The sequence below is a fragment of the Primulina eburnea genome, chromosome 1 (genome assembly GCF_022965805.1).
Source record: "Primulina eburnea isolate SZY01 chromosome 1, ASM2296580v1, whole genome shotgun sequence".
Classification (NCBI taxonomy): Eukaryota; Viridiplantae; Streptophyta; class Magnoliopsida; order Lamiales; family Gesneriaceae; genus Primulina; species Primulina eburnea.
The window spans coordinates 62,996,628-63,010,714 of NC_133101.1; the positions used below are offsets into that span (position 1 = coordinate 62,996,628).

The following is a 14,087-nucleotide window of genomic DNA, read 5'->3' on the forward strand; positions in this document are numbered from 1 at the left end:
CATTTATAATAATGAATTTTTAAAATAAATTCAATGTAAAGTAAGTAAAAAAATTAAGACAAAAATTTGTGTGAGACGGTCTCACGGGTCGTATTTGTGAGAAGGATCACTTATTTGAGTCATCTATGAAAAAATATTACTTTTTATGCTAAGAGTATTACTTTTTATTGTGAATATCGGTGGGATTGACTCGTCTCATAGATAAAGAATAACATAAATATATTTATGTAAATATATATTTATAATCAGAATAACACAAATATATATATATAAAATGTAGAATTAAAATGAGTAAATATATAAATTAAGATAACAACATAGATACAGAATAGGGAAAGTTGGTGAAAAATCTCCAATCAAAACATTTCTTTGGGTTCACTCTCTATCCACAAAATTGTGGTACTATGTCATACAAAATGTGGTACACTTCATGTGGAAATGTGGTACTAAAAAAATACCCAGGGACTGAACACAAAAAAAATCGACGGTTGGAGACTGAAGGCCGATTTCCCGTACAGAATAAGCTCAAATGCTATATTATTTAAAACTTATAGAATCCATGTATAAAAATTTTACTCAGTGACTAAAATTTCTAAAATATATAACTATATATATACATTAATCCCGAGACTAGGCTGGGCTAAAGCCCACCCTAGCCCCTAAGGAAGCTACGCCCCTGCTCTCAACGAATGTTATGTTTTGGTACTACATTAAAGTGTTTCTCAAAACTTTATGATGAAACCGGAACTACTTTGACCGACGATAACCGAGCCCAAATTTGGTCCAAAATCCCCGTTAAACTCGATCACCGAAACATATGTTCTAAGAAAATTGAATGATACTTAATCTGCTTCCTGGGCTTTGGTATTGGCATTAATCTGCTTAGCAAATTCCCGAGTGAGCTTAACAAAGCGTTGCCTAATTTCAATGTTTATAATGGCAAGTCACCATCATGTTCATCCCAATCTTAAAGCTCAAAGAAACACACACAAATTAGTTTCATCTCATTTTAAGTCAGATTAAGGTTGGTTTAACTTCAGGGTCATCACAGCTATTTTTTTTATTTTATTTTTTATGATGATAAAGAAATATCACGTACCCTAAATGTTTCATTACAAGAAACAGAGAGCATAAAAGCATGTATGTTGTTACATTCACTAAAAGCAACAATCAATTAAAAACAAACAACAATCAATTAAAAATATGAACCAAAACAATGCCCCACAAGCTGAAAATTAAACTGATGAAAATATCAAGCAAACACTACTACATTACCTCACATTAACGACAAGGGGCCGAATCCTACTTGATCACACAGAGCACTTTGGTGTTCGGTAATGGTCAACTTTAAAACGTTGAAAATTATCAAAATGCGTTCGAGACACTGCCTAGGCGTGCGCTAGACGGCCGTCCACTGCCTCGATTTTGAGAAAGTGATACTTCTGGACATTATTAAAAAAAAACCGGCCGTCTAGGTGGCCTTAGAGAATTTTCATCAGATAAAGTTGATGAAAATGTCATTGATTTTGATATTTAGGTAAAAAAAGGAAAAACGTCTATGCGTTTTTTAGAATGTTGATGATTATAACAATAATAATAAAACAAACGTTGAACTTAATTGTTGGATTTTTGTTAAAAAATAATAAGATTGTAGTTGAACTTTGTCCGGCACTAATCAAATCAAATAATTAAAATGATGTAAATGAAATTTTCAAGACTTAATATGGGGGGTTGGTAGTTTCGGTTCCGATTTCGGTTTATTTTTAGATTTCACACGAATAAGAACTTAATTGAAAAGTTATTTATCCTATTATATATAATAGTTTGATGTAAAAAATGATGATATTAAGTCGTGTTTTACCAGAAATATTTACTCTAACAAGCTCAAATATCATAACAGAAGATTACAACATAGACGGATAGTGAAAGCACTTGCAGACGAGGAAGTAGAGTTGTAGATGGAACATGATCTTCATGCATGACCTACAGGGGATTACTGTACAACAGGTTGAGTACAAATTTGTGATGCCAAACAATGGAAAACGAAGAAAGAATAATCCAAGGCAAAGTAGCTGCTACTTTAGCATGAATTTTGTAGAAGCTGGCCCCATGAAAACACGCATTCTATCACTCTCGTCTCCTTTGGTTTCAGCATATTCAGTAACCAAACATGCCACTGTCACTCAATCTATAATATAGTTATGTATACTTGTGTCTACAAACCTCTGACTGACATTGTTAATCAGTCGAATGGCTTATGTGTGTTTCAGTGGTCGTCGGTCGACTCCCGTCATCATCGGTGTAATAATCCTATATAATGATTTGGTTGTAATTTGTTGCCAAAAATATTTCTGATTCAAAAGCAAAGGTAGCTAGCTAGCTAGCAAGTGACCCAGTTTTAAGGATGGTACATAACATGAGGGTATGTTTGTGAATTCTCACTATTTAGGATCCATCGAAGGCCACACGTAGAGAAGCCAACAAGAGTCTCCCAAACAACGCTATCCTAGCGAGCCATCTATTTGTGAAACGTGGCAGCCATTTGTACGCCCGCTCCATCTCTGCGACTCCACTTGCCACTTAATATGTTTCGCCACCATCTTCACCATAGCTTCAATTCCATTCAGTTACTCAAAATCTCCCGAGAAAAATGAAGGCAAGTACTTCTTCCTTGGTCTTTTATCAGACAATATCTCCATCGTACAAGTTAATTTATCCTATTTCGTATGCTTGCATTTTTCTCTCTAATTTTTTTAAAAAATTATATAAATGTAGATCTTCAACTGGGTTCACCGCAAGCTCAAAGGTAATGTACTCTGTTTAATTAATTTATTTTCTCTCTTGGATCTATTGATGCATGATGATTCAAAAAGATTTTTTTTCATGTTGGAAACCGACAGACGGATCGGCAGCTCAAAATGCAAAGAATAATAATGCTCTTTCTGATGAAAGTGGTGATGCTAATCAGTTTCTGGTCGATGACAATGCGTTTGTTGATTCCGTGTTTGGTTGCTGGAAAGGAGGCATTTTAACTATAGGGACATTTGGATACGATCCATTGACGAAAGATGCTGCTGAAGTTGACGAACAAGATTATGATCATGATCTTGAATTTCACGTCAATGATCAAGGCCATGAATCCGAAGAACTCGAATGGGCTGAAAATGATGATACCATTACAGATTCCGAGGAGGAAGAAGTAGACGACGAAGAGGAAGAAGAAGATGAGGCGAACCCATTAGTGTACGCAGTTCATGCACACGATTACGAAGCGTTGCTCCAGCGGTATGATCCCGTGGCAGATTACGTTAAGACGAATGGAAACAAAGATTTCGATCAAGTGATGATGGTGATGGAGGAGAATGACAGGGACGCGGACGCGGACATGAAGAAGGATAGGATCACACTTGCAGACCTGTTCTCCGCTGATCATTGGGATGATGATGAGTTGCAGAAAAAGCAGAGCAAGAAGAAATTACACGAATTAATGGAAGAGAAAGAAAGCTCAAAGAAACACAGCCATTGCCGCCTCGGCTTTGCTAAGAAGCTGCTGCTTGCTGGAGACTCCAAGGATGCTCGCCCTATCCACAAATTGCATCGAGTAATTAACAAATTAGCCACGAAATTGTTTAAAAACTCATCACTTTGCTCCTTTACATGCATAATTAAATATACCATAAGAATAAAAACACAATCAAATATATTATATTTTATGGTAGTTGACGTTTATTTATTGGATTAATTTGGTTGTTTCAATAAAAAATGAGTTTAAGAATATCGGGTTATATAATATTAATGGTGTTTAATTTCATGTGTAATTTTAGTTGGTGAGGAGAATATTGAAGAGAAAGATCCATCCGGTTAATAAGGAAGTCAACGAGAGCAACATGGAGTACATCCCCAAGGTTAATGAATCAGGCCCACTCCTTCCCATTACTCAAGGTGCGACTTTCTATATAATTTATTCTTGATGCGATGTCATCTTTATGGTAATTTTTTCATTAATTTCAAGGTATTTAGTTAAGTCACTTGGCTAATCAAGTAATTTGACGCAGGATTTTGATGTTTAGCATATATATGTTTTCTAATTTACTATTAAATGTATATACATCGTCTTTTCGTCTATAGGATTTTAACAACGAAAAATCAAACCAACACCTCTTCACTACTGAGAAAAATTTATACTATTTTCAAATCGGTTCGAACCGTCGGTTTGACCGGTCCAGAAAGTACGAAAAAACTGTTTGAAATCGGTCAAAACCAATCAAGAACTGGTTGGACCGATTCAGAACTGCTCCGACTGGTTCGCACATTTTATTTTTTTAAAAAAAATATCAATTTTTTATTTTTTTTAACATTTAAACTTTTATTTTGTGGTTATATATATTATTATTTTAACTGTAAAATTTATTAAAAATATTATTTTAATAATATTAGACTTTATTTTGATTTATTTTATATAATACAACGGTTTTGTGGTCCGATTACTTACGATCTAATAATTGATCAAAAATGAAATTTAATAATTAAATAAATCCCGAAAAAATTGGGGCTAGATTTGGGTCCCGCGGAATAATAATCATGAAGGACATTATTCCAAATATAAACTAATAAGGCCACTACTAAAATAATATATTCTGACTCGTGTTAGAAATAATGATCAAGAAAAGTCGAGGCCAATTTATAAACAAATATGTGGCTTATACTCGAAGAAATATATAGAAATGTTCGCTCTTCCACGGATTAAAAGAATATATTATAATAATGGATAGCTAACTGTGGTCAAGTATGTAAAAGTTTTTAGGTTATAATTAGATAATAAGTCTTACGAATTTTTATCTGTGAGACGTGTCAACCTTACTGATAGGCGATATTCACAATAAAAAGTAATACTTTTAGCATAAAAAGTACTACTTTTTTCGTAGATGACCCAAATAATATATCTGTCTCACAAAATACGACCCGTGAGACCGTCTCATACAAGTTTTTTGCCATAATTAGATGGATGGATTTCAAATATATTTTTGTTGTTTTAGATAATCAAAATCATAACCTCTAAATTCATCTCTTGCTCGTTTATATAATATTTCATGTTAATTATGATGAATTTCAAGTTCATCTAATAAGAAAGTAATTTGAAATTTATTATACTATGTGAAATTAATGTGTTAAATAAGTAAGATATAGATTCAAAATTTGATATACATTTATTATTTTCTTATTTGGTTGCAGATGGCAATGGTGCTTGAGCAACATACGTACGTGAGGATCCGAAGTTCTCAATCTGTGTGCGCTATTTTTGTGAAAAGGGATTGTAATATTGTGGTTAAATCATTAGCGTGTTCCACTCGTTAAACACTGCAGCTTAAATATCTCCTTGGCGTGAACGTACTGCAATGGATTTTGTTTTTTGTTTTTAATTCCTAGTGTTCTATATGTGATGTTAAATTTTAAAATATTTATAACTGCTAGTAATGTCAAGTTGATATAAAACCTCTCCCCATTTGATCTAAGTTTTATACCCAGCTGTAATGTAATTATAATTATAACTCATGTAAAACATTGTCACGTGATACTCATATATTGGATATATTTAATCATGTTATATAGATGAGTAACAACTCATTGATGGACGGACAACTTATCGAAACTAGTTTAAACATATTGTAAAAAAATTAAGCTTGTAAGCACTCTTCTTTCAAACTCTCGAATAAACCAGCACTGGATGAGTCGCCGACTGGTAATTCGTACTTTCCATATTATATATATATTAATTATTCGCTGAGATATATTTTATAACTAGATCAGACTAGATAGATAGATGCGATTTCCTATACGGGGGCGAAGTAACTGGTCAATATCGTCCATATGCATGAATCCATTAATCAATTAATTGAATGCTCGTCGTTTTCGCTGCTGCAATCAGTACATATTTCCTTCTCTCAACTTGCTGGATTCTTGGGATCCATCCACAAAGCTTTTGTGATTTATCGATGATTAGTTTTGTCATCTTCGTAAAAATTACGGAGATGTATGCAATAAGGGGCCGGTGAAATGGCAATCAGCTAAACAACAAGTGATCTTACGGTTAATAATTGGCTATATGCATGTGATTTGGTAAATTATAAGTACTATTCTTACTCACGAAACATAGGTAAACAATGATTATTTGTCCAAACGAGATATCCTGAAACTACTTTTTCAGTACAACACTACAACCGGCCGAAAAATGCTCACACGAAGCTTTTCATTTCATCGAGATAAGGAGACTAGACATGAACATTTTGAAATTCATGAAAGATCTGCCAGAAAATATAACACATCTCGTTTCTTCCCTCGATGAAGATGACATCTACACTCGACGAACAGTATTTAAAATCAGATGGATACGACTCGACGGCACTCCGATCAAAGATGTAAAATGTTTAATTTATACGGGAATACGATGAGCCATAAAAATATATGATATATAGCCTTAAAAATAGACAAATATTACCTTATTAATTTTTTCTTAAAATTATACCATAAATCTATGGTATATCCCCGTCTCTTTTCCTTTAACTATCTTTAGCATCGTCAGAAAAAATAGGTCTAGAAACAGACAAGTATTTCATTAAGATTATTTTTTTTTTAATAATTTTAGCATCCTGCGCCGTTTTTAATTTAGTCAAAACTCCCCACAGTTCCACTAATTCTTAAATACAAGTTTAGTCAATTTAGTAATTCGATATTTTTAATTAAAAAAGTACCAGCCCTCCAAACCCACGCACAAATGTTCAATAAAAATTCTTTTATTATTATTAATTATTTTGATAGTGTTTTTTGAAGAATAACAATAACGTACTTTCGCCATCTCCTGTGAAATTTTCTTGCTCCATCCTGTCTGGAAAGTAGCCATCAAAATGTGTCCACACAGATCTTCCTAAAATAAAATTTTAATATGGCAAAAATAATCTCATCGTTGGAGCTAGGAGGATATATGAAATTTAATTAGAAATATTTTTTAATTCATTAATAATTAAAGGTTTCCTTCTATATATTTTAATGTTGTTTTTTTTAAAAAAAATAAATTGGAAAATTAAATATCCATACAGACTCAAAAAAATATAAATAAATATGATTACTATTATTAATAAATGAAAAATCCGTGGAGTGAAGAGACAAGGAAAGGGCATATTCAGATGAATGCATTTAAGACTTTCAATTAGCAGTGACGCACACCTACACTACCTGCTCGTTTTATTAACCTTCTACATATTTTTTGTTTTATTAAAATGCATGCGATTTGTTTAACGTATCTGCAATTAAATTATATTTTATTTTTAATTAATTCTCGGGTCAAATTTTCACTATTCCACTTGTTCAAAAATATGTAAGCAGGACCCCACATAGGGTAAAACCACGAAAGAAACAAACGACATCTGTCTTCGACATTCACCAATATTTTTACTATTTTAAGAATAATTAAATTCCGTGTGGTTTTGTCTTTTTCTAGCAACAATTATTGACAGGGATTGCATAAACTCAACTCTTTCAGCTTTCTTGAAACACAAAACCTACTCACAGATTCACATATATTAAGAAATTAAGCTTGCAGAGATTAGGTGTAGGGACACTACCCACGATAGAATCAAGGGTTCAAATTTAGTCAAATATACACGGGATCCACTAATTTTTTTAAAATCAAATATATGTGTAAATCTTGTCCATCCAAATCATGTGGAGACAATGCCTCTTTAAGTAACATCGACTTAACTAGAGATTGATAACAACTATAATCATATATATAGACATCAACTACTTTATTTGTTATTCATAAACTAATATTTTGAACATAATTCTGCTACTCATACAGATCAGGATCCAAGCTGCTATATATATTTAGCATCTGAGGTTGACTCTCATCTCCAGTGGGTTAACCATTTCACAAGACAGCCTCAACACCTCCGACAAATCTACTCTTGGACCACAGGGCACAAGCTCCAATTCATGCAAGAGCTTAGCCACCCATAAATTCACCGTAGTCATGCCAAGTGTTTTACCCGGGCACGACCTCCGACCAGACCCAAAAGGTGCTAGCCTCAGATCCGATCCCATCACCGAGAACGATTCCCCCTCCATAAATCTCTCGGGCTTAAAGCTCAAGGGATCGTCCCACACTTGTGGGTCCCTCGTTATGGCCCACATATTTACCATCGCTGTGGTTCCCGCAGGCACGTGATAGCCATCCACCGCGGAGTCCCGTATGGACAAACGGGACCAAGAAAGAAGTGGGCCCGGTGGGTGAAGCCTCAACACTTCCTTGATCACCGCCGTTAAGTACACAAGCTCTGTCAAGTCCGACTCCGTTACCGTGCGCGACCTGCCCACAACCTTGTCCAGCTCCTCGTGAACCTTTGATTGCACATCAGGGTGCAACACCAATCTTGCTAATATCCATTCTATCAAGACCGCAACAGTATCAGTCCCCCTAAATATCATTTCCTACATCAAGTTATAAGGAAAAAAATTATAAATAGCAGAGATAATTAATTGCTCTATGCTATATTTATTTAATAGCAAAGTAACCAACTATTTGTAAACAGAATCTTGTCGTTGATTTGCTGTGGCGAATAAATATATTCAACAAAAAAACTAGCCAAAAGCAGAAATTTTTTCTCGAACCTTGACAAAGTTACTAATTAAGCAAGTGCCTTTTTGAAAATAGGGTGTCTGGTCAAGTAAACTATTTATTTAGTGAACGTACAAATTTGTTTAACTGCTCGTAGGTTTACTTTTCGAGTACGTATATGAAACAAAGCAACAGTTGCTTACTTGCTTTAATTTCAAGCCGAAATAGGAATATATATATCCTGGTGAAGATGTTTCATTTTGCGGCTAATAAGATATATTCTTATCATGGGAACGACCCCAAAAAGGACAATTTTTTTTGTCGCCCGTGAAAAAATAAATTAGGATATAATGATTAGAGTAGTAGACTACTAGCGATCAACTGTAGTAAGTTTAGTTATGATTATATAATAAAACCATTCAAACTCACAAATTAATAATTTTTCAAATACTTATGTGAAAAAATAAAGTATAAATTTTAATTCTGTCTTAAAATTTAAACAAATATAGTTGATGAAGTGCAGCCAAATTAAAATTGAATAAAGCTCATCGTACCCAAAGAACGGCGATCATGTCTGCCTCCGACAATCTATCAGTCCCCTCGAGAGAAAGCAAAACATCTACGAGATCACGGTTAAGCTTGCAAGTTTCTGCCTTGTGCTCAGCCACGATCCGTCCCACGAACTTGCTCACCCGTGGCACGAGCCGGGAGCACCTCAACCGGATTTTTTGTATGTCGAAATCCGTCAAGAAGGAGAGGTGATCAGCCCAGTTCACTTCTCCTAGTAAATCGTATCCTTCATCGACCAAAAACCTCAACTCCTCCGTCTCCGAGTTGACTGAGTCGAGTGCGTACCTCCGTCCAAATACAGAGCACATCATGTTGTTAAGCGAAGCGAGTTTCAGCACATTCCTGACGCGAAAACCGTCTTTGCTTGAAGCAAATAAAGATACCATCTCGCTTGCTATCTCCAGACGTTGATTCTCAGACGCTTTGATTTGTTTGGGGGAGAAGAGATGGGTCGAAGCTATTTTCCTCAGGGTCTGCCAATAAAGGCCATAAGGTGCGAAGCCGATGGAGCGGTTGAACATCAAGTTATATGCCGTTTCATTCACCGGACGATCCGCGAACGTTGCGCTGCTCAAAATTTCTTTTGCGACCTCATGATTGCAGGTGACTATCGCCCGCGTGTCGCCGAGGCTGAAAGCCATGAGACGTTTTCCTCCACAAGCTTCAGCTGCAGCAGCTATTTTATGGTGGGCTAGACCTGTCATCATATTTATGCTGCCTATAACAGGAACCCCTTTTGGACCAGGAATACACCGAGACTTTGACGATGTGGGGTTCCTCCATTTGTATTTTGCCCATGCGGGGCCTCCGGGGTGAGCCCAAAAAACCAGATTCAGGATGAGGCATGAAAAAAGGAAGAGAAATGCGAAGATCACGACGGTAGAAGGGGTGAGGGATTCGCATTTTGAGGCCGCGAAAGCGAAGAACCAGAGGCTTTCGACATCTGTTTTCATCATTATGTATATTATATACGACTAATACGAGTGTTAAGAAAGCTCGGCGAATTGGTTGTAAGGGCTTGAAATTGGCTATGCATGTCCTCGTTTATATAGGGAACGAGATTTAGATCAAATTACTTCGTGCGAGTATATTCGAATTATGCAAAAACTTATGTGAGACGGTTTCACGGGTCGTATTCGTGAGACAGATTCTTATTTGGGTTATCCATGAAAAAGTATTATTTTTATGCTAAGAGTACCACTTTTTATTGTGAATATGGGTAAGATTGACTCGTCTTACGGATTAAAATCTGTGAGACGGTCTCACATGACTCTCCGAATTAAATATGAAAAATAATATTTAATTTCCATTTTTTGCAATTACAAAAACACCGGCAACTGAAAATTGCACTTTAATTTATAATTATACATGCAGTGGAAGTTAAACAGCTAATTACACATGTTGACATCTGGTAATTAATTAGAGCATTAAACAGACTAACCCTGGCAAATAGGGGGAATTGAGAAATGCAACAATGGTTAAAAAGTTAGTTAACTAGTGTACGGGGTTATATTAAAAGAGTAATTAAATTAAAGAACGACCCAATGACAATAAATTGCGTGCTGGTTGGAGTGATTAAATTAATGGTACTGATGTTAATTACATTGTGTGGGTTTGGAATAATTAACCATGATTCGTTGGGGTCAAACTAAATCCGCGAGGCCACTTGGATTTTTCACTAGGCACTCGTCCTAGTGGCTGCAACGGCATCCATGTTCTACCCACAATTGAATTTCAGCAAGTTTAGTTCCTCTAAATTCTTCTCCAGAATGTTGAAAGGAATAAGAAGATTTAATTGATCCACTAGCTTGACTACATCTTTCTAAACTTATTGGTATTCATTCATGTCGATCAATTTTTTGTAAAATCCTGGATATATATGATGAACTGCAATGATACAAAAAAAATTTTGAGTCGGGAGAGAAGAGCGATATTTGATTAAAATTGAGTCTCTAAACCAAAACATCATCCTAATTATAGGACCTTGATTGATTTATAATTTTATATCGTGATTTTTATGAAATGGCATTTCACAAATTTTCTTGTTTCAGGAATATGAAACCCATATCTATGACTGGAATAAGTTCTTAATTAAAGACTGCCCCCAACAGTATCTTTAAATTCGTATGCTATAGAATGATGCATAGGATTGATTTTGAAAGTAGTGCGGGGGAAAAAGCTTGAATCGAGTAATATAGAAATTTCTTTCAATTAGGTCTCTTTCTACTTAAATAAAATGGTAAAGTATAAAGCATCCAATCCATTTGAGCCATCATATATATTTTGCATACACCGAATGATAGGATATGTTCCTAGCAATTTGACCCCACATGTTTAGGTAGGCCTAGCATCAATAATAAACATCCTTTATTTTGCTTAAGCTTATTGATCCAAATATTAATTAAGGGTACTCGTCGAGGGAGTGTTTGAGACAACTTTTAGGAAGCACTTCTTCACTTCTAGTTGGCTAGAAGTGCTTTGAGTTATTTATGAATGACAAAAATTTGTGTGAGATGGTCTCACCTATCGTATTTTGTGATATATATATCTTATTTGGGTCATCAATGAAAAAATATTCATTTTTATGCTAAAGTATTAATGTTTATTGTGAATATCGGTAAGGTTGACCCGTCTCACAGATAAAGATTTATGAGACCGTCTCACAAGAGACCTCCTCCAATATTTGATGCCTTAATTGGTCTTCGATGGGGGAAATAACCAATCTACGAGAAATCTTTCAAATATTCTCATTTTTGGCTTTGAAGGAATACATGGTCCAATAAAAATAAAGTTAAGTGATGATGTATTCAGATATTCGAGCACGTTTTCGAATGTAATTATTACACATATATAATTGATCTTTTGAATACTCACTCTGAGCATTTATGTGAGTACCACTAAAATGACATTCATCTAGCTATTAGATGTGATAGATATTGAAGTTTGATCTTCAAACACCTACTTTGGTAACCTATATGAGAACCACAATAATGTTCACTTATTAGATCCAATAAGTGGACGTCACTTCAACGGTGTTCACATATATATGTTCCATATTAATTATCTATCTTCCATATCATAATGAAATACATTTTTTTATCTTTTTATATATTTTGAACTTTTAAATTTAATACTAATGTCACTCATAACAGAAAAAATGTTTTATAATTTAAAGTTTTAATATTATCTCTCGAATTCACAAAAAAAAAATATTTAACCAATTTTTTTTTAATATGCATGCATTCATCGCACGCGTGTGTGTATATACACATCTATCTGTCTGTGTGCGTGTAATCATTCTGCAATGATTTGAAATGGTGCAGTCTTGACTTAATTACGGTGACAAATTTAATCCATGTGATGGGAAACTTTTTTGCTTGTCGATTTGATAAAAGCAATGCCGACTTCTCATAGACAGATTTTCTGAATCATGCATGCATTAATTCTTGCTCATACTCGTAATCTATCCCATTATAACTTTGGTTTTTGGTTAAATGAATTGATCTATACCGAACGAATTATTCATGCTTAGCTAAAACAACAAACATGTCACCATGTCCTATCGATTGATCTTCGATATACATTATTAAGTCTTGTGTTACATGTATCTTTCCGTTGTCAATGATCAATTAATGGGGTATATAATTGAAATACATGCATATACTATTTTGAAATTTTGGTAGATTTTATCTGTCAGTTGTTATATATAGACAGAAACTTGTGTGAGACGTTCCCACGGGTCGTATTTGTGAGACATATCTCTTATTTGGGTCATCCATAAAAAATATTATTCTTTATGCTAAGAGTATTATTGTAAATATGAGTAATGTTGACCCGTATCATATATTAGGATCCATGAGACGGTCTCACATGAGACCCACTCATGTATATAGTTTAAAATCTTATTCCTTAATCAACGATATATATGGATAAAGAAAATAAAGGCCAGATGTCGCCTAACCCACTCTTTTATTTTTAATTTTTTCTCTCTTTATTTTTTTTAGAGAGGAAAAAAGAAGAAGAGAAGGAGATCAAATCGAAGGATGATTGGATTTGATGCCATAATCTAAAAAAGTTCTCTTTATGGCTGATTTCTTGGGTGGGTGGGGAGAGTGTCAAGATTCTTGGCTCAAATTTTTTCCTTCTCGAAATTTGAATCTTTTAATTGAACATTGCGGTGAAGAATAGATTCGAGTTCTCTTCCGTGGTCCTTCGAACTTATGAACTCCTTTTTTTTCCTCCTTTTGAATATTAATATAATATTTGGGGACGTTATAGATTAATGCTAGATATGAAAGATATATTATTGGCCTTATTATTCTTTGACTAAAATAGCTTCGTTTTCATACATTAGGCAAAAACTTGTGTGGGACGGTTTTACGGGTCGTTTTTTGTGAGACTGATCTCTTATTTGATTATCTATGAAAATGTATTACTTTTTATGCTAAGATTATTACTTTTTATTGTAACTATCGGTAGAGTTGAGACGTCTCACAGATAAAGATTCGTGAGACTATGTCTCACAAGAGACATATTCTATACTTTATTATCATTTTTTGACTTAAATAGTTGTAAATTAAGAAGATTATATACGAGAGTGTAAGGATTATTTATAAACCAAGCAATTATCTTACATTAAACTCATAAATTTAAATTTTAAAAATGACATAACGGATGAAACTATTTGTAAATTATGTGCCGATAAAATATATTTTTGTGTAAATTTTTTTCGGTGATGAGATTTTGTGTAAGAATATTAAAAAATTACTAACCTCACGGGAATTTTACAATGTAGAATTTTGTTGAGAATTAATTGAAATAACTATTCAAATAGCAATTTTTTTTTTTACATTAGGGTTTATGTATATTAATTTTAGGATTTTCGATAGATCGACTAGATATGATA

General features: G+C 34.1%; 2 protein-coding genes across 3 annotated transcripts; one reads left to right on the plus strand and one right to left on the minus strand.

Annotated features, from left to right (window-relative positions):
- Positions 1-2,360: 2,360 nt before the first annotated feature.
- On the plus strand, positions 2,361-5,482 carry LOC140813855 (protein TILLER ANGLE CONTROL 1-like). Its single transcript, XM_073172639.1, has 5 exons — positions 2,361-2,656; positions 2,776-2,806; positions 2,901-3,601; positions 3,825-3,942; positions 5,233-5,482. Exons 1-5 carry the CDS (start codon positions 2,651-2,653, stop codon positions 5,247-5,249), a joined length of 873 nt encoding a protein of 290 aa, XP_073028740.1. The 5' UTR covers positions 2,361-2,650; the 3' UTR covers positions 5,250-5,482.
- Positions 5,483-7,465: 1,983 nt separating this feature from the next.
- On the minus strand, positions 7,466-10,183 carry LOC140839516 (cytochrome P450 78A3-like). 2 transcript variants are annotated; one of them, XR_012119738.1, is made up of 3 exons: positions 9,166-10,183; positions 7,752-8,484; positions 7,466-7,590 (listed from the first exon to the last, which is right to left on the minus strand). XR_012119738.1 is itself a non-coding variant. In XM_073206276.1 (2 exons), exons 1-2 carry the CDS (start codon positions 10,135-10,137, stop codon positions 7,882-7,884), a joined length of 1,575 nt encoding a protein of 524 aa, XP_073062377.1. In that variant the 5' UTR covers positions 10,138-10,183; the 3' UTR covers positions 7,716-7,881. The 2 variants fall into 2 exon arrangements, 1 of the variants encoding a protein (XP_073062377.1); XM_073206276.1 differs by lacking the exon at positions 7,466-7,590 and having other exon boundaries at positions 7,716-8,484.
- Positions 10,184-14,087: the final 3,904 nt, after the last annotated feature.

Excerpts from the sequence above, each read along its gene's own strand:
- LOC140839516 (XM_073206276.1), bottom strand. The coding sequence starts at position 10,137 with ATGATGAAAACAGATGTCGAAAGCCTCTGGTTCTTCGCTTTCGCGGCC. Across the intron at positions 8,485-9,165 it reads ACATGATCGCCGTTCTTTGG|GAAATGATATTTAGGGGGAC; the intron begins GTACGATGAGCT and ends AACTTGATGTAG.
- LOC140813855 (XM_073172639.1), top strand. Across the intron at positions 2,807-2,900 it reads GGTTCACCGCAAGCTCAAAG|ACGGATCGGCAGCTCAAAAT; the intron begins GTAATGTACTCT and ends GGAAACCGACAG. Across the intron at positions 3,602-3,824 it reads CTATCCACAAATTGCATCGA|TTGGTGAGGAGAATATTGAA; the intron begins GTAATTAACAAA and ends GTGTAATTTTAG.